Here is a 19992-nt window from a genome sequence, read left to right as displayed (position 1 = left end):
GGTTCGATTCCGGCCAAGGGCATGGACCTTGGTTGCGGGCACATCCCCAGTGGGGGGCGTGCAGGAGGCAGCTGATGGATGCTTCTCTCTCATCGACGTTTCTCACTCTCTCTCTCCCTCTCTTCCCTCTCTGTAAACAATCGATAAAATATATTTTAAAAAAGAAAAAAGAAAAAAAAGACCTGAGATGGCAGGCCAGCCGGCTCCACCACTCCCGTGACCAGAGGCGGGGGCGGGGGGTCTGATCGGCGTGGCCAGGGGCGGCCTGGGGGGTGGGGCTGGCTAACGTGGCCTCTGCCTTCCCCGCTCCCCCCGCAGCCGGCACTGGAGGCAGTGGATCCGTGTCTTCCGCTGGAAATGCCATGACGTGGTCAAGTCCCGGGCCTTCTACTGGCTGGTGATCCTGATCGTGGCGCTCAACACCCTGTCCATCGCCTCCGAGCACCACAACCAGCCGCCGTGGCTGACCCACCTGCAGGGTGAGGCGCCCCCTGCTCTCCCACCTACCTACCCCCCTGCCCACCTCACTGCTCACCCTCCTCACCCTCCTGCCCACCCCCCTGCTCACCCACCTGCAGGGTGAGGCGCCCCCTGCTCTCCCACCCACCCCCCTGCCCACCCCCCTGCTCACCCACCTGCTCACCCCCCTGCAGGGTGAGGCACCCCCTGCTCCCCCACCCACTTACCCCGTGCTCACCCCCTGCCCCTTCCTCCCTCCTCCCTGCTCACCCCCTCACCCTCCTGCCCACCCCCCTGACCACCCACCTGCTCACCCACCTGCAGGGTGAGGCACCCTCTGCTTCCCCTCTTCCCACCCTCCCCTCACTCCCTGCTCACCCATTGCTCACCCCCCTCTCACCCCCCTGCAGGGTGAGGCACCCCCGCTCACCCCCCTGCCTCCCGCACGCCCCGCACTGGGGATGGAGCCCACCCCCGGGCCTGTGCCCTGACCTCCTGGTTCCCAGGTCGATGCTCCACCCCCTGAGCCACGCGGGCCGGGCTGGGTCCATGTTCTTTCCGTGGGCAGAGGTGCCCCAGGCCCCCTGGGTGCTGGGGGAGGGAGTGGGGCAGAGGGCGCCCCGGGCAGAGGCTCGGAGGCGGAGCGGGGGGGGGAAGCAGGGACCCTCGGAGGCGGAGCGGGGGGAAGGAGGGGGACCCTGAGCTGAGCCCGCGCTGTGCCTAGCCGCCCCCCCCCCCCCCAGACGTGGCCAACCGCGTGCTGCTGAGCCTGTTCGCGGCGGAGATGCTGGTAAAGATGTGCGGGCTGGGCCTGCGCCAGTACTTCATGTCCGTCTTCAACCGCTTCGACTGCTTCGTGGTGTGCAGCGGGCTGCTGGAGGAGCTGCTGGTGCAGGCGGGGGCCATGAGCCCGCTGGGCATCTCCGTGCTGCGCTGCATCCGGCTGCTGCGGCTCTTCAAGATCACCAAGTGAGGGCGCCGGGGAGCGGGGGCACAGGGGGGCACAGGGCGGGGAGGGGGGCCAGGGCAGGGGCTGCGGATCTTCAAGATCACCAAGTGAGGGCGCTGGGGAGCGGGGGCACAGGGCGGGGGCCAGGGCAGGGGCAGCCCAGCTCAGCGCCCGGGCTCACACCAAATCACCCCCAGCTCCAGGCCTTGGTCCCCTCTTTTTATGTTTATTATTATTTCTTTTTAAAATATATATATATTTTGCTAAAACCGGTTTGGCTCAGCGGATAGAGCGTCATGTCATGTACCTTGGTTGAGGGCACATCCCCAGTAGGAGGTGTGCAGGAGGCAGCTGATGGATGTTTCTCTCTCATCGATGTTTCTCTCTTTCCCTCTCCCTTTCTCTCTGTAAAAAAATCAATAATATATATATATATATATATATATATATATATATATATATATTAAATGTTTAAAATATATACACATAAGGGAGAGGGATAGAAAGTTAGAAACATCGATGAGAGAGAAACATCCATCAGCCGCCTCCTGCACGCCCCCTACCGGGGATGTGCGCGCAACCAAGGTCCATGCCCTTGGCCGGAATCAAACCTGGGGACCCCTTCAGTCCGCAGGCCGACGCTCTATCCACTGAGCCACACCTGCCAGGGCTTTATTATTATTATTTCTTAAATCCCCACCAAGGGTATTCTCCCCATTGATTTCTAGAGAGACTGGAATGGAGGAGAGAGGGGGGGACATGCTGGGAAGGAAGGGAAGAATGGGGGGGGGGAACCACAAATCCGGGGCCTCCACCTCCAGGCAGCCCCTCCCCCCGCCTGCCCCGCCCCCGAGCCCTCCTCTCCCCGGACCGGGCACCCTGTGGGCGGGCTGGGTCTCACCCCGCACCCCCCCCCCCCCCCGCCGCCCCCGCAGGTACTGGACGTCGCTGAGCAACCTGGTGGCCTCGCTGCTGAACTCCATCCGCTCCATCGCGTCGCTGCTGCTGCTGCTCTTCCTCTTCATCGTCATCTTCGCGCTGCTGGGCATGCAGCTCTTCGGCGGCCGCTACGACTTCGAGGACACGGAGGTGCGGCGCAGCAACTTCGACAGCTTCCCGCAGGCGCTCATCAGCGTCTTCCAGGTGGGGGTCCCCGTCCCGCCCCGTCCCCCGGCCAGAGCTGGTCTCCGGGGAGCTCACACACACACACACACACACACACACACCCCGCTGGTCTCCGGGGAGCTCACCCTTCCCCCTGCCCAGAGCTGGTCCCCCGGGAGCTCACACACACACACACACACACACACACACACACACACACCCCGCTGGTCTCCGGGGAGCTCACACACACACACACACACACACACACACCCGCTGGTCCCCAGGAGCTCACACACACACACACACACACACACACACACCCGCTGGTCTCCGGGGAGCTCACACACACACACACCACACCACACACCCCGCTGGTCCCCCAGGAGCTCACACACACACACACACACACACACACACCCCGCTGGTCCCCCAGGAGCTCACACACACACACACACACACACACACACCGACTACCGGCTGGTCTCCCGGGAGCTCACACACACACACACACACACACACACCGGCTGGTCCCCCGGGAGCTCACACACACACACACACACACACACACACCGGCTGGTCCCCCGGGAGCTCACACACACACACACACACACCCCGCTGGTCTCCCCGGAGCTCACACACACACACACACACACACACACCCCGCTGGTCTCCGGGGAGCTCACCCTTCCCCCTGCCCAGAGCTGGTCTCCGGGGAGCTCACACACACACACACACACACACACCGCTGGTCTCCCCGGAGCTCACACACACACACACACACACACACACACCCGCACCCCCTCGCTGGTCCCCCGGGGAACTCACTCCGTCCCCTGCCCAGAGCTGGTCCCCTGGGAGCTCACACACACACACACACACACACACACACCCGCTGGTCTCCCCGGAGCTCACACACACACACACACACACACACACACACCCGCTGGTCTCCGGGGAGCTCACACCGGCTCCCACCCCACCAGGTGCTGACGGGCGAGGACTGGAACTCGGTGATGTACAACGGCATCCTGGCCTACGGCGGGCCCTCCTACCCCGGCATGCTGGTGTGCATCTACTTCATCATCCTCTTCGTCTGCGGAAACTGTATCCCCTGCCCGCCCCCAGTGAGAGCCAGTGAGAGCCGGGAGAGCCGGGAGAGCCGGAAGAGCCAGTGAGAGCCGGGAGAGCCGGGAGAGCCGGGAGAGCCGGGAGAGCCGGGAGAGCCGGGCCCGGACCGCTAGGGGGACTGGGAGTGGCCTCACCGGTGAGGGCGCCCGGGCCAGGCACCAGGGGGAGCCGTAGGCCGAGTCCTCCCAGCGGCCGGGAGAGAGCGATGCCCACGGCACGGACTCTGGTGCTCTGAGCGGGGAGGGAAGGACCCCTGTCCCTGGCTCTTGGGCTCCAGGCAGGGCCCCCCGAGGCCTGGGCCCCCCCGAGGCCCGGGCCCCCGCGGCCAGTGTGAGGCCTGGGCCCCGTGTGAGGCCTGGGCCCCGTGTGAGGCCTGGGCCCCGTGTGAGGCCTGGGCCCGGTGTGAGGCCTGGGCCCCGTGTGAGGCCTGGCCCCGGTGTGAGGCCTGGGCCCGGTGTGAGGCCTGGGCCCGGTGTGAGGCCTGGGCCCGGTGTGAGGCCTGGGCCCCGTGTGAGGCCGGTGTGAGGCCTGGCCCCGGTGTGAGGCCTGGGCCCGGTGTGAGGCCGGTGTGAGGCCTGGGCCCGGTGTGAGGCCGGTGTGAGGCCTGGGCCCTGTGTGAGGCCTGGGCCCCGGTGTGAGGCCTGAGCCCTGGTGTAGGCCGGTGTGAGGCCTGGGCCCGGTGTGAGGCCTGGGCCCCGGTGTGAGGCCTGGGCCCGGTGTGAGGCCTGGGCCCGGTGTGAGGCCTGGGCCCCGTGTGAGGCCTGGGCCCCGTGTGAGGCCTGGCCCCGGTGTGAGGCCTGGGCCCGGTGTGAGGCCTGGCCCCGGTGTGAGGCCTGGCCCCGGTGTGAGGCCTGGGCCCGGGTGTGGGCCGGGCTCAGTCCCGGTGGAGCCGATGGCGCTCAGGCCGGCGGGGAGTCAGGCCGCTCCCCCAGGAGGCGGCCACGTGCCTGTGCTCGGCCTCCCGTGGGGGGACCCAGGAGGGCAGGGCAGCCCCCCCACACACACACACCTCCCAGGCTCCTTAGCGGCGCTCAGACATCCTGCTCAACGTGTTCCTGGCCATCGCCGTGGACAACCTGGCCGAGGCCGAGAGCCTGACCTCCGCCCAGAAGGCCAAGGCCGAGGAGCGGAAGCGCAGGAAGATGTCCAAGTGAGGGCGGGGGGGGGGGGAGAGTGAGAGGAGGGGGAGAGGGGAGGGAGGAGGGAGGGGGGGTAGGGGGGAGGGAGGGGGGAGGAGGAGGGGGAGGAAGGAAGGGGGGGCAGGCGGCTCCCCCGGCCGGGTCCACAGGGGCCCTGGCATGCAGCCCTGACAGTGCCCACAGCCTGTCCCCCCTCCCCCCCGAGTCCCCCGAGCCCCCCCCGGGTGTCCCCCGAGGGTCGCCCCGTCCCCCGCTGAGCAGACCCCGAGAAGGCTCGGCCCGGCCTGTCTCCCAGGGGCCTCCCGGGCCGGCCGGAGGAGGAGAAGGCCGTGGTGGCCAAGAAGCCGGAGCAGAAGCCGAAGGGCGAGGGGATCCCGACCACGGCCAAGGTGAGCGGCCGGCTCCGAGGCCGGGGTGGCGGGGGGGGGGGGGTGCTCGGTTCTGGAAGCCCCCTGGTCCCCTGAGCCTGTGGGTGCTGGTGGGTGGGTGGGGCGGGGGAGGTAGACAGAGGCTCTCGGCCAGGCAGGGGCACTGCCGTCCACTCCCATGGGGACAGATGCCCAGCCCGGCCGGCGTGGCTGGCGTGGCTCCGTGGTTGAGCATTGACCTGTGAACCATGAGGTCACGGTTCTATTCCCGGTCAGGGCACAGGCCCAGGATGCAGGCTGAATCCCCAGTGGGGGGCGTGCAGGAGGCAGCCAGTTCCGTGGTTCTCTCTCATCCTGGATGTTCCCCTCTCCCTTCCTCTCGGAAATCAATAAAAACATGTTAAAAAATAAAAAGGGCCCTGACCGGTGTGGCTCAGTGGATAGAGCGTCGGCCTGCGGACTGAAGGGTCCCGGGTTCGATTCCCGTCAAGGGCATGTACCTTGGTTGCGGGCACATCCCTGGTGTGTGTGTGTGTGTGTGTGTGTGTGTGCAGGAGGCAGCCGATCGATGTTTCTCTCATCGATGTTTCTAACTCTGTCTCTCTCCCTTCCTCTCTGTAAAAAACCGATAAAACATATATAAAATATTTATATATAAAACACATATAAAAAAATAAAAAGGGGACGGCATGGTGTCCCCTGTCCCGGCCGTAGGGGAGCTGGGGGCAGAGCCTGCACCCGCCCCGCCCCCAAAACGGCCCCCGCGCGGCAGCGGCCGGTCTCCCCTCCCCCCCATCCTCTCCCCTGTGTCCCTCCGGCAGCTGAAGGTGGACGAGTTCGAGTCCAACGTCAACGAGGTGAAGGACCCCTACCCCTCGGCGGACTTCCCAGGTGAGCGTCCCGGCTTCCTGGTGGGGTTCAGGCCCTCCTGTGCCCCCTGCCTCGTAGCCCCTGCCCCTACCCCCCGCCTGTGAGCATCCGGGACAGAGGGCGCCCCAAGGACAGCCCTCCTGTGCCCTCTACCCCCCGGCTGTGAGCATCGGGACAGCGGGTGGCACCCCGAGGCTCAGGGCCCCCCTCCCCACCCTCCCCCCAGGCGACGACGAAGAGGAAGAACCCGAGATCCCGCTGAGCCCGCGCCCGCGCCCGCTGGCCGAGCTGCAGCTGAAGGAGAAGGCGGTGCCCATCCCGGAAGCCAGTGCCTTCTTCATCTTCAGCCCCACCAACAAGTGGGCCCCTGGCGGGGGCGTGGGGGTGCGGGGGCGCTGAGCGAGGCCGCTGCCTGCCCCCGGGGGGCGCTCTGGGCGCTGGGAGAACCTCACCCTCGAGCTGAGGGCCTGGTGCCCCGTCTGCCACGCCAGCATCTCTGCCTCCTGTGCCGGCTCCTCTCTGAGAGTCCTTTTATTTTTACATTTTATTTTGGAATACGTTTTTATTGATTCCAGAGAGGAAGAGGGGAGGGAGGGAAAGAAAGAGAAACATCCACGATGAGAGAGGATCACGGGTCGGCTGCCTCCTGCACGCCCCGGACTGGGGATCGAGCCCACAACCCGGGCCTGTGCCCTGGCCGGGAATCGAACCCTGACCTCCTGGTTCATGGATCGAGGCTCCACCACAGAGCCACGCTGGCCGGCTATCCTCCCCTGACCGGGAGGGAGGGACCAGCGCCCCCTGCAGGACGGAGGGGGCGGGGGTGGGCGGGAGGCCTGGGTGCCCAGGAGCTCACAGTCCTCGGCCCTCCCTCCGGTGCCCACAGGTTCCGCGTCTTCTGCCATCGCATCGTCAACGCCACCTGGTTCACCAACTTCATCCTGCTCTTCATCATGCTCAGCAGCGCCGCCCTGGCGGCCGAGGACCCCATCCAGGCCGAGTCCACGAGGAACCAGGTGAGGGCGGCCCTGCACCGCCCCAGACCCCACTCTGTGCTGGTGATGATGGTGGTGGTGATGCTTATAGTGGTGATGGTTATAGTGGTGATGGTGGTGGTGATGGTGGTGGTGATGGTTATAGTGGTGATGGTGGTGGTGATGGTGGTGGTGATGGTTATAGTGGTCATGGTGGTGGTGATGGTTATAGTGGTGATGGTGGTGGTGATGGTGGTGGTGATGGTTATAGTGGTCATGGTGGTGATGATGGTGATGATGATGATGGTGGTCATGGTGGTGATGATGATGGTGTGATGGTTGTAGTGGTCATGGTGATGGTGATGATGGTGATGATGGTGATGGTGGTGATGGTGGTGATGATGATGGTGTGATGGTTGTAGTGGTCATGGTGATGGTGATGATGGTGATGATGGTGATGGTGGTGATGGTGGTGATGATGATGGTGTGATGGTTGTAGTGGTCATGGTGATGGTGATGATGGTGGTGATAGTTGTGATGATGGTGATGATGGTGATGGTGATGGTTGTGGTGGTCATAGAGGTGGTGATGGTGATGGTGTGCATGGTGATGGTGGTTATAATGATATCATGCTCTGTCCTTCCTCGCCACCCTCCCCTCCCCGCCCTGCCCCAGATCCTCGGGTATTTTGACATCGCCTTCACCACTGTCTTCACCGTGGAGATCATCCTCAAGGTGCGGGGAGGCCCGGGCGGCTCCTGGCAGGGCTGGGGAAAGCGAGAAGGTGGCGAGAGGTGGGGCCAGAGCAGAACCCGGGGCAGAGGGGTGTCGGCCCCCGGGCTGGTGAGGGCCCGCCACGGGGCACAGCCGGGCGGCCGCCGGCCACACCCAGGCGCGCTCCCTCCCCAGATGACGACCTTCGGCGCCTTCCTGCACAAGGGCTCATTCTGCCGCAACTACTTCAACATCCTGGACCTGCTGGTGGTGGCCGTGTCCCTCATCTCCATGGGGCTCCCGTGAGCGGGGCGGGCCGGCCTCGGGGAAAGGGGGACCCCTCTGCTCCCGGCCAGGGCGCGGGGCACCAAGCCACAGGGATGCTGCCCTTAGCCCCGCCCCCCGCCCCGCCCCCGTCACACCTGCAGCCATAGGCCCGGTTCTGTCCTCAACCTCGCCCTCGACCCCGCCCCAGTCTTGGCCCCGCCCCCAGCCTGTCCTTAGCCCCACCCAGCCCCGCCCCCTTGTTCTCAGCCCCACCCAGCCTGTCCTTAGCCCTGCCTCCACCCCTGGCCCCGCCCCAATCTGCCCTTAGCCCCGCCTCTGCCCTTGGCCCCGCCCCAGTCTGTCCTTGGCCCCGCCCCCGCTCTTAGCCCCGCCCCGTCTGTCCTTGGCCCCGCCCTCGGTCTGTTCTTAGCCCCGCCCCCTTGTTCTCAGCCCGCCCTTGGCTGTAATTAGCCCAGCCCACAACCTGAAATTAGCCCCGGCCCCGCTCTTAGCCCCGCCCCACATGTCCTTAGCCCCGCCCGCCCCCTCGTCCTCAGCCCTCCGCCCCCGCAGGTCCAGCTCCATCTCGGTGGTGAAGATCCTGCGGGTGCTGAGGGTGCTGCGGCCCCTGCGGGCCATCAACCGCGCCAAGGGGCTCAAGGTGAGCGGCCGGCGGCACCCGGGGGTGCGGTGGGGGTGGTGGTGGGGCGACTCAGGGCCCCAGCCCGGCGTCTGGGCGCTGCCCGCGCCTCTGCCCGCCGTGGGGCTGAGGAGGAGGCTGGGAGCCGGGCTCCCCCCGTCCACCCTCCCCCCACCTCCGCCTGCGACCGGACCATCCCTCCCGCCTCCCCCGCAGCACGTGGTGCAGTGCGTGTTCGTGGCCATCCGCACCATCGGCAACATCGTGCTGGTCACCACGCTGCTGCAGTTCATCTTCGCCTGCGTGGGGGTGCAGCTCTTCAAGGTGAGCCTGGCCCCCAGGGGCCCGCCCCCCAGGGCCCCTCCAGGTGTCCCCCCACCCAGGGGCCCGCCCCCCAGGGCCCCTCCAGGTGTCCCCCCGCCCAGGGGCCCGCCCCCAGGGGAGTTCGGCCTCTTTCCGTCTCCCAGGAACGCTGACAGCAGGGTCCCATCGCCACACGTCCGGGCGCCGCCCCCATTCTGCCCTCACTCTCGGGGGGACAGCAGGGCACTCGGGTCCTCTCCAGGGACCAGCCCTGCTGGGGGGCGGTCCCTCCCCACGCCCGGCTCTGGGGCCATCTGCCGGACGTAGAGATGGACCCTGAGCACAGCCCGACACCCGGCTCCTCCCTCCCGGACCCGGCCTTCTCCGGCCCCCCCGGTCCTGCTGGAAAATCACCGACTTAGACACGCCATTCATTCATTCACTCATTCATTCATTCACTCATTCATTCACACAGGCCTGGGGCGGGAGCAGGCTGAGGGTGGGCCTGGGTGCTGGGGGAGGGGTCTGGGCTCCGCCCCCTGGTTGGACCACCCTTTGGGGGGAAGACTCAGGCTCCAGCCTTCCTCCTCCTGCCCATCACTGGGTCTGTTTCCATGACAACGCATCTCCCTCTCTCTCTCCCTCCCTCCTTCCTCCTTGTCCCGGGCTCAGGGCAAGTTCTTCAGCTGCAATGACTTGTCCAAGATGACGGAGGAGGAATGCAGGTGTGTGGGGCTGGGGGTGGGAGGTGCCGGGCGGGAGGGCCCTTCTCGGGACACCTGAGGGGGTCAGGCAGCCCCTCGGGCAGGGGGGATGGGACAAAGCCCCTCATCCCAAAAGGGGTGCCCAGCCGAAGCCGGTGTGGCTCAGTGGATAGAGCGCCGGCCTGCGGACGGAAGGGTCCCGGGTTCAATTCCCGTCAAGGGCATGGACCTTGGTTGCGGGCACGTCCCCAGTGGGGGGTGTGCAGGAGGCAGCTGATGGATGTTTCTCTCTCATCGATGTTTCTAGCTCTCTGTCCCTCTCCCTTCTTCTCTGTAAAAAAATCTTATAAAATATATTATATTATATAATAAATAATATTATAAAATATATATATGAATTTTTTTAAAGGGGGGAGGGTGCCCAACCATGTCCCCTCGGGTCCGATCTCACCTCCGCCTGCCCTGCCCGGGCCCGGGGGACGCGGGGGGGGGGGCGGCCCGGCCGAGCCCAGTGCGGTGACCGCCCCCCCACCCATCCCTCGAAGGGGCTACTACTACGTGTACAAGGACGGGGACCCCACGCAGGTGGAGCTGCGGCACCGCGAGTGGCTGCACAGCGACTTCCACTTCGACAACGTGCTGTCCGCCATGATGTCGCTCTTCACCGTGTCCACCTTCGAGGGCTGGCCGCAGTGAGTGCGGGCGGGCCGGGGCCCTCGGTCCCTCCCCCGCCCCCGGCCCCCTCGGTCCCTCCCCCGCCCCCCTCAGTCCCTCCCCCGCCCCAGGCCCCTGGACGCTGCTCAGCCAGGCCCTGCCCCCCCTCCGATGGTCTAGCCCAGTGGTCGGCAAACTCATCTGTCCACAGAGCCAAATACCAACAGCACCACGATGGACGTGTCTCTGGAGAGCCACATTTTTTAAACTTAAACTTCTCCTAACGCCACTTCTCCCACAAATACTCACCCGGGCCGTGGTGTTCTGTGGAGGAGCCACCCCCCAGGGGCCAGAGAGCCGCGTGTGGCTCAGGAGCCGCAGTTTGCCGACCTCTGGTCTAGACTCTAGAGGACTTGCCATTCCAAAGACGGCCTGAGGGGCGGGGCTCTGAGCGGCGTCTCCATCCGTGCAGGGCTCTCTCAGGGGGGAGGGGGGAGAGGGGGACCCCAGGGAAAGGCAGGTGCATGCTGGGCTCTGTCCCAGCCTTCCCGGCGCCCTCTGACTGGTTCTCCCGTCGCTCGCTGGGCACAAGCTCCCCCCCGGGGGAGGAGGAGGGGGGAGGAGGGGAGCCCCCGCCCAGCCCCCGCCCGGCCCCCAGCCGCCCGCCTCCTCGCGCCCGCCCCCAGGCTGCTGTACAAGGCCATCGACGCGTACGAGGAGGACAAGGGCCCGGTGCTGAACCACCGGGTGGAGATGGCCATCTTCTTCATCGTCTACATCATCCTCATCGCCTTCTTCATGATGAACATCTTCGTGGGCTTCGTCATCGTCACCTTCCAGGAGCAGGGCGAGACCGAGTACAAGAACTGCGAGCTGGACAAGAACCAGGTGCCGGTCCGGCCAGCCCAGCTCAGCCCGGCCGCCAGCGGCTCAGAGGCCGAGCCCGGCCTGGCCCAGCCCGCCCGCCAGCGGCTCAGAGGCCGAGCCCGGCCTGGCCCAGCCCGCCCGCCAGCGGCTCAGAGGCCGAGCGGAGGCCCCTCTGCCGATCCCCTCAGCGCACGTGCGGGCTCCATCCCCAGGAGCGGGCGTGCAGGAGGCAGCCCACCCATGGTTCTCGCTCATCATGGATGCTCTCTCCCTCTCCCTCTCCCTCTTCCTCTCCCTCTCCCTTCCCCTCTCTCTCTCTCTCTCTCTCTCTCTCTCTCTCACACACACACACACACACACACACACGTGCGGAGTGGCCAGATGATGACAATCCCTGAACACATAATAACCAGGCCGCTCCGTGTCCGTCCTATAGAATAAAAGGCTCATAGGCAAATGGTTCCCTTGACCAGGAGTTTGACCAGCAGGCAGGCCGGCCAACCACCCACGTCCCCTCCCCCTGGCCAGGCTGGCCGGACCCCGCCCGTGCACAAATTCATGCACCGGGCCTCTAAGATATAGATGATATAGATATAGATATATAGATATAGATATAGGTATAGATATGGGTATAGAAATGGGTATAGGTATAGGTATAGATATAGATATAGATATAGAAATGGGAATGGGTATAGGTATAGGTATAGGTATAAGTATAGGTATAGATATGGATATAGATATAGATATAGAAATGGGTATAGGTATAGATATGGATATGGATATAAATATAGGTATAGATATAGATATAGATATAGATATAGAAATGGGAATGGGTATAGGTATAGGTATAGGTATAGATGTGGGTATAGATATGGGTATAGGTATAGGTATAGATATGGATATAGATATAGATATAGATATAGAAATGGGTATAGGTATAGATATAGATATGGGTATGGGTATAGGTATAGGTATGGACTGACGGCCCCTGTGTGTGTCCCAGCGCCAGTGCGTGCAGTACGCCCTGAAGGCCCGCCCCCTGAAGTGCTACATCCCCAAGAACCCGTACCAGTACCAGGTGTGGTACGTGGTCACCTCGTCCTACTTCGAGTACCTCATGTTCGCCCTCATCATGCTCAACACCATCTGCCTGGGCATGCAGGTGAGGCCGGGCGGGGGCGGGGCGGGGGCGGGGGGGGGGGGGCGGGCTGGTCCCCATCTCTTCTCCCCTGTGCCCCTCGGGATGGGGCGTGAACCGGCCCAGGCCTGTGGCCAGATGCCTGGCTGTTCATTTATTTTTTATTTTTTTAAACATATTTTTATTGATTTCAGACAGGAAGGGAGAGGGAAAGAGAGAGAAACATTCATGAGGAGGAAGAATTGTGGATCGGCTACCTCCTTCACGCCCCACCCTGGGGATCGAGCCTGCAACCCAGGCTTCTGCCCTGACTGGGAATCGAACCCAGGACCCCTCAATCCACAGGCCGACGCTCTATCCACTGAGCCACACGGGTCAGGGCTTGACTGTTTCTTAAAGAGGTGTTGCCGGCCAGCTGTCGTGGCTCAGGGGTTGAGTGTCGGCCAATGAACCAGGAGGTGGCGGTTCGATTCCCCGTCGGGGCACACTGGGGATCGAGCCCTCAACCCGGGCATGGGCCCCGACCGGGAATCGAACTGCGACCTCCCGGCTCATAGACTGACGCTCAACCATGGAGACACGCCGGCCAACCGGGCTGGCTCCCAGTGTTTTGAGATTAAAGAGAGCCGTGGGCCATGCCGGCGTGGCTCCGTGGATAGAGCGTCAGCCTGCGGACTGAAGGGTCCCGGGTTCGATTCCGGTCGAGGGCACGCCCCTGGGTTGCGGGCTTGGTCCCCAGCGTGAGGCCTGTGGGAGGCAGCCCATCAATGGTTCTCTCTCATCACGGGTGTTCCTCTCTCTCTCCCCTCCCCTTCCTCTCTGACATCCATAAAAATACATTTAATAAATAAATAAATAGAGCAGTGGGCCGGGGCCCGAGGAGGGGGGGGAAGCTCTGGGAATGCCACTTGGGGGATGGGGGAGCCGGGCCACCCCCCAGCCCTGTCCTGTACCCCCCCGCCCCTCCCCCAGCACTACAACCAGTCGGAGGAGATGAACCACATCTCGGACATCCTCAATGTGGCCTTCACCATCATCTTCACCCTCGAGATGATCCTCAAGCTCATGGCCTTCAAGGCCAAGGTGAGTGCCGGGCCCGGGCCTGTGCCCTGACCAGGATCGAACCCCGACCTCCTGGTTCATAGGTCGGCGCTCAGCCCCGGAGCCACGCCGGCCGGGCCCACTGACCCCTTTACAGCTGGAAGAGACTAAGACCCGAGGGAGAGGGCCTGGGAGTTGGGGGGTGGGGGGGTAGGAGCTCCAGGAGCCGGGAGCCCCTGGGCCTGGGCCTGGGCCGGGCCCTAAGTCTGCACACCCCCCTCCCCCCGGCCTCCCTCTGAGCACCCCCTCCGGGCCTCCTCACCCCATTCCCATCCCTGTCCCCCCCCCCCCAGGGCTACTTCGGGGACCCCTGGAACGTGTTTGACTTCCTGATCGTCATCGGCAGCATCATCGACGTCATCCTCAGCGAGATCGACGTGAGTGGGGGGCAGGGAGGAGGGGGGAGGAGGCGGGACCCGGGCCTGTCCGTCTCCCTCCTCTTCCTGCTCCCCGGCCCCAGCCTGCGCCTCCCTGTCCCCTCGGCTTGGTCCTCACGCCCCCCACTCCTCCCCACGGGCTGTCCTCCAGGCCGGCCTCACTGTCTCTCTCTCTCTCTTGCCCTCCTGCCATGTCCCCCCCCCCCCCCCCCCCGCTTCCCTCCACAGACCTTCCTGGCCTCCAGCGGGGGGCTGTACTGCCTGGGCGGCGGCTGCGGCACCGTGGTAACCCCCCTGGCATGCCGGCATGCACCTGCGGCCTGCACGCCGAGGCCTGGCCTGTGCATGGAGGACCCGCCCTCAGGACCCCCTCCTCCCCCAGAGCAGTGCCCCCCCCCGGGCCCGGGGCAGGGCGGGGCGGGCTCTGTGGTAGAACATGCATAGAACACGCATGGCTCACGCATGGATGCCGTGGGGTCCTCAGTGCCCTGGAAACAGGGGGGGGGGGGGCTCTCCCTTTCCAGGGTCACGGGCATCTGAGGGGAGCACAGGGCATCTGAGGGGAGCACAGGGCATTTGAGGGGAGCACGGGGCATCTGAGGGGAGCACAGGGCAGAGGCACCCCCTGGGCGGGGGGCAGGGGGCAGGGGGGGAAGTTGCTCATGGGGAAGCTTCAGAAGCAGGTGAGATGAGCCCGAGCTGGTGTGGCTCAGTGGGTAGAGCGTCAGGCTGCCGACTGAAGGGTCGCTGGTCCAATTCCTGTCAAGGGCACAGGCCCAGGTTGTCCTCGACCCCCAGTAGGGGCCGTGCAGGAGGTGGCCAGTCCATGATTCTCTCTCATCATGGATGTTTCTAACTATCCCTCCCTCTCTCTTCCTCTAAAAAAAAATCAACAAAATATATGAAAAACAAAATAAAAGAGAGAAAGGAGGTGAGAGGAGGCAGGAGGCCCCAGAGGCCAGGCCCAGCCCCTGGACGGGGTGGCTCCCGCCTGCTCAGCACCCCCCCTCCTCCCCGCTGGGCGCCCGGAGCCTCCGGACCCCCGGCAGGGCCAGCGCTGGCCACCCGCCCCACAGGGACTCCGGTCTCCCCACGCACGGCCCTCCGCCTTCCTGCCCCGACTCCCGACCCCTGACCCCTGACCCCGGCCTCTGGGGCCGCCGCCCGCAGGACCCCGACGAGAGCGCCCGCATCTCCAGCGCCTTCTTCCGCCTGTTCCGGGTCATGAGGCTCATCAAGCTGCTGAGCCGGGCCGAGGGCGTGCGCACGCTGCTCTGGACCTTCATCAAGTCCTTCCAGGTGCGGCCGGCCTCTCCTGGGGACCCCACAGCCCTCCCCACGGCCCTCCGCCCGCCTGCCCAGTCCTGGGGGGTCTGAGGGTCTGGGGGCCTGGGTCCCCGTGGATCTGGGGGGGCAGGCCCAGAGAGAAAGCCTCACGCCCTCCCCCCCAGGCCCTGCCCTACGTGGCCCTGCTCATCGTCATGCTGTTCTTCATCTACGCCGTCATCGGCATGCAGGTGAGGGCGGGGTCCGCCCCCCCGGAGGCACCTGTCCTGGCGGGGGTGGGGGGTCCTCCTGCCGCCGGCCTGGCTGTGGGGTCCCCCCCCCCCGGAGGCACCTGTCCTGGCGGGGGCCTCCTGCCGCCGGCCTGGCTGCGTGGTCCCCGCTGAGTGGCCGGGTTATCATGCGTCCAGAGGTCACCACAGTCTGGCCACTCGGTGTGTGAGCTTCAGGGCTGAGGCGGCAGGAAGGAGGGGCCTGCAGGAGCTGAGGGGCGGGCCCGGGCCAGGGGGGCAGCGGGAAGAGGGGGTGTGGGGGGAGCTGAGGGGCGGGCCCGGGCCAGGGGGGCAGCGGCCGCACACCCAGCGCCCCTGTGCTTGCAGATGTTCGGGAAGATCGCCCTGGTGGACGGGACCCCGATCAACCGCAACAACAACTTCCAGACCTTCCCGCAGGCCGTGCTGCTGCTCTTCAGGCACGCCCCCCACCCCCACCCCCCAGGGCCTCTGCACGGCCCTGGGCTCAGGCCCCAGCCCTCTGCCGCCCATCGCCTCGGGTGTCCTCTGTCCCCGGGCCCACGTAGGGCCTGCGTGCATGCCCCCGTCCCCCAGCCCCACCCTCGGTGACCTCTGACCCTGCCTCCGCGGGGTCAGGACAGGTCGCTCCTGCTGCCCCTCCCATGACGGCGTCACCGAGTGGTTTCGCTCCTCCACCCAAGAACCCCCTTTTTTGGGGGGTCTTTTACCTTCTGCTTCTGCTGCCCCCAGAGGTAGATCAGGGGGACTGGGGTGCAGAGGGGAGACGGAGGCCCAGCCCCCCCACTCTGTTCCCCGCTCCCCAGGACCCCCCTTGCCTGCTCCCCACCCCCGCCCACAGGCCCCTCCCCGCAGGTGTGCGACGGGCGAGGCCTGGCAGGAGGTGCTGCTGGCCAGCAGCTACGGGAAGCGGTGTGACCCGGCGTCCGAGTTCGCGCCCGGAGAGGAGCACTCGTGCGGCACCAACTTCGCCTACTACTACTTCATCAGCTTCTACATGCTCTGCGCCTTCCTGGTGAGCGGCCGGGAAGACAGGGAAAGGGATAGGGATAGGGATAGGGGTAGGGATAGGGATAGGGATAAGGGTAGATATAGATATAGATATAGATATAGATATAGATATAGATATAGGTATAGGTATAGATATGGGGGAGGGGGCGGCCCCCTGGCCAGTGCCATCTCTGTCTCTCCCAGGTGGACCTTCAGGGTGTGTGTGGGGGGGGCGAGAGGCTGGGTGTCTCAGGCCCGAGGCTGCAGCCCCGCCCACCGGTCCCCTCCCACGTGGGGGGCCCCGTGTCCCCCCTGACAGATCATCAACCTGTTCGTGGCCGTGATCATGGACAACTTTGACTACCTCACGCGGGACTGGTCCATCCTGGGCCCGCACCACCTGGACGAGTTCAAGGCCATCTGGGCCGAGTACGACCCCGAGGCCACGTGAGTCTGGGCCGCCCCGCCCCGGGCATCCCCCTGCAGGCCCCTCCCCGCCCCGGGCGCCCCCTGCGGGCCCTCCCCGCCCCAGGCGCCCCGTCCCCTGTGGGCCCTCCCTGCCCCTGCGGGCCCTCCCCACCCCGGGCGCCCCCTGCGGGCCCTCCCCGCCCCGGGCGCCCCCTGCGGGCCCTCTGGGCTTCGCCTCCCCGCCCCGTGTGCCCTCCCGTGGGGCCGGGCGTGGGGGCGGCGGGCCCTCCCTCCCGCGGGGTGGGCGTGGGGGCCTGCGGGGCGGGCCTGGTGGGCGCCATGCCCACGGCCGTGTCCCCAGGGGCCGCATCAAGCACCTGGACGTGGTGACGCTGCTGCGGCGGATCCAGCCCCCGCTCGGCTTCGGGAAGTTCTGCCCCCACCGCGTGGCCTGCAAGGTAACCCGCCGGGGAGGGCGGGCGGGCAGAGGCACGGGGAGGGCCGGGGCGGGGAGGGGGCGAGGGGGGGGCAGAGGCACGGGGCCCGGGGCGGGGAGCCGGGGGCCCCCCTCAGGGCGGCCCTCTGCCGGGTCCCCAGGTCCCCCCCCACACCCCGTGAAGGGCGTCCGGCCCCCCCCCCTGCCCTCATGTCCCAGCCCTCGGCCCCGGTGAGGACGCCGGCCGGGTGGCCGGTCCCGCCCGCAGTGACCGCCTCTGGCCCTGGGCCCCGGTGAGGACCCCGCCCGCAGTGACCCCCTCCCCCCTCAGCGCCTCGTGGGCATGAACATGCCGCTCAACAGCGACGGCACCGTCACCTTCAACGCCACCCTCTTCGCGCTCGTGCGCACCGCCCTCAAGATCAAGACGGAAGGTGAGCCCGGCCGCGGGGCTCTGGGGCGGAGCCTCAGCCTGGGAACCAGGAGGCCAGGGTTCGAGTCCCGGTCAGGGCACAGGCCCGGGGCGTGGGCTCCATCCCCAGTGCGGGGCGTGCAGGAGGCAGCCGGTCCATGGTTCTCTCTCATCACAAATGTTTCCATCTCTCTCTCCCTCTCCCTGACTCTCTGGAGTCAATAAAAAATATATATATTTTAGGGGCCCTCGCCGGTTTGGCTCAGGGTATAGAGCATCAGCCTGCGGACTGAAGGGTCCTGGGTTCGATTCCGGTCAAGGGCATGGACCTTGGTGGCGGGCACATCCCCGGTAGGGGGCGTGCAGGAGGCAGCTGATGGATGTTTCTCTCTCATCGATGTTTCTAGCTCTCTATCCCTCTCCTTTCCTCTCTGTAAAAAATCGATAAAATGTTTTTAAAAAAAGAGGGAAGGTGAGAGGGCCGCACAGCCCCCGGCGGCTGCGCCCAGCGGGTGGGCCCTTCGGCCCAGCCCGGGTGGCCTCAAGCGGCCCCTGCCTGTCCCTCTGCCCAGGGAACTTCGAGCAGGCCAACGAGGAGCTGAGGGCCATCATCAAGAAGATCTGGAAGAGGACCAGCATGAAGCTCCTGGACCAGGTCATCCCGCCCATCGGAGGTGCGTGGGCTCGGGGAGGGGGGCCGGGGGCCCGGCGGCAGCGGGGGAGGGGCTGCGGGTCGGCTGGCCACGCTCTGAGCTCCCCATTCCCACGCCTGTCCACGCAGAAGCCCACCCCTTGCACAACGGCACCCAGGAAACAGGCCCTGGGTGAACTTCCACCTCCCTGGTCCTGTACCCTCTACCTCTATTAATATGACCCAAAGGCCCCCAAGCAGCTGGAGCAAAACCCAAGGGAGGCTCTGCCGTGGGGAAAACAAATGAGGCCTTGATTGCAGGCCTGGAGAGAATCCTGAGAGAGAGAGAGAGAGGAGAGAGAAAAAAGAGAGAGAGAGAGAGAAAGAGAGAGAGAGAGAGAGAGAGAGAAGAGAGAAGGGGGGGGCTGCTGCCTGCAGGAGAGCTGAGGGTGGCCCGGACCCTCCCTCGGTCCCGTGGACAGACCCCACAGAGGAGGGGCGGCTCCTGTGCCCGGCCTGGGGCTCCCCCGCCCCCCGCCCCCCCGGCTCTCCCCGGCTCCCCCGGCCTCAGGCCTCAGGAGCCCTGTCTGTCGCCCGCAGACGACGAGGTGACGGTGGGCAAGTTCTACGCCACGTTCCTCATCCAGGAGCACTTCCGCAAGTTCCTGAAGCGCCAGGAGGAGTATTACGGCTACCGGCCCAAGAAGGACACCAGGGACGCCAGCACCGTGCAGATCCAGGTGCGCCTCCCCGAGCCGGGCCTCCCCCGAGCCGGGCCTCCTCCGAGCCGGGCCTCCTCCGAGCCGGGCCTCCTCCGAGCCAGGCCTCCTCCGAGCCGGGCCTCCTCCGAGCCGGGCCTCCTCCGAGCCGGGCCTCCTCCGAGCCGGGCCTCCCCCATCCGGGCCTCCTCCGAGCCAGGCCTCCTCCGAGCCGGGCCTCCCCTGAGCCGGGCCTCCCCCGAGCCGGGCCTCCTCCGAGCCAGGCCTCCTCCGAGCCGGGCCTCCTCCGAGCCGGGCCTCCCCTGAGCCGGGCCTCCTCCGCGCCCGGCCTCCCCTGAGCCGGGCCTCCCCTGAGCCGGGCCTCCCCCGAGCCGGGCCTCCCCCGCGCCGGGCCTCCCCCGAGCCGGGCCTGCAGGCCGCGGAGCCAGGCCTGTGGGCCTCCAAGCCAGGCCTCCTCTGAGCCAGGCCTGCGGGCGGCCGAGCCAGGTCTCCAGGCAGTGCTCGCTCCGTGTCTGGAGGCCGGGGAGGGAGCCCCCGGGGAGGAGGGAGCCCACGGGGAGGAGGGAGCCCATGGGGAGGAGGGAGCCCCCGGGGAGGAGGGAGCCCATCGGGAGGAGGGAGGCCACGGGGAGGAGGGAGCCCACGGGGAGGAGGGAGCCCACGGGGAGGAGGGAGGCCACGGGGAGGAGGGAGCCCGCGGGGAGGAGGGAGCCCATGGGGAGGAGGGAGCCCATGGGGAGGAGGGAGGCCACGGGGAGGAGGGAGCCCGCGGGGAGGAGGGAGGCCACGGGGAGGAGGGAGCCCGCGGGGAGGAGGGAGCCCACGGGGAGGAGGGAGCCCATGGGGAGGAGGGAGCCCCCGGGGAGGAGGGGCCCGGCGGGGAGGAGGGAGTCCGCGGGGAGGAGGGGCCGGGCGGGGAGGGAGGGGAAGGCAGTTGGGGGGGTATGGGGGGGCTGTGATGGGAGACGGTCCCATCTCGAGAGGAGAGCCAGGAGTCTGTGTAAGGTGACCCAACGCCCTGCCTCTGGCGGGACAGTTCCGATTTTTAACAATTTGTCCCGTGTCCCGCGGCGTTTAAAAAAGTCCCGATTTCATCGACGTTTCT

General features: G+C 66.3%; 1 protein-coding gene across 1 annotated transcript in view; it reads left to right on the top strand.

Annotated features, from left to right (window-relative positions):
* The window catches only part of CACNA1S (calcium voltage-gated channel subunit alpha1 S), a gene marked incomplete at its 3' end in the record, with an annotated part of 28054 nt that extends 8861 nt beyond the window's left edge, over nt 1–19193 (top strand). Inside the window, 29 exon segments of the mRNA XM_084907462.1 lie at nt 319–479; nt 1203–1428; nt 2344–2551; nt 3496–3616; nt 4676–4790; nt 5075–5168; nt 5969–6038; nt 6244–6376; nt 6904–7033; nt 7667–7726; nt 7901–8007; nt 8546–8633; nt 8829–8936; nt 9588–9640; nt 10165–10311; nt 10960–11161; nt 12144–12302; nt 13251–13361; nt 13673–13756; nt 13985–14041; nt 14927–15055; nt 15208–15273; nt 15640–15731; nt 16147–16306; nt 16601–16728; nt 17051–17147; nt 17457–17559; nt 18110–18211; nt 18769–19193. Coding sequence (XP_084763588.1) covers nt 319–479; nt 1203–1428; nt 2344–2551; nt 3496–3616; nt 4676–4790; nt 5075–5168; nt 5969–6038; nt 6244–6376; nt 6904–7033; nt 7667–7726; nt 7901–8007; nt 8546–8633; nt 8829–8936; nt 9588–9640; nt 10165–10311; nt 10960–11161; nt 12144–12302; nt 13251–13361; nt 13673–13756; nt 13985–14041; nt 14927–15055; nt 15208–15273; nt 15640–15731; nt 16147–16306; nt 16601–16728; nt 17051–17147; nt 17457–17559; nt 18110–18211; nt 18769–19193 — 3736 coding nt within the window.
* Nucleotides 19194–19992: the final 799 nt, after the last annotated feature.

The sequence above is a fragment of the Pipistrellus hanaki genome (assembly GCF_964339955.1).
Source record: "Pipistrellus hanaki genome assembly, contig: scaffold_93, whole genome shotgun sequence".
NCBI lineage: Eukaryota > Metazoa > Chordata > Mammalia > Chiroptera > Vespertilionidae > Pipistrellus > Pipistrellus hanaki.
This window is presented reverse-complemented; position numbering and strand designations above follow the sequence as displayed.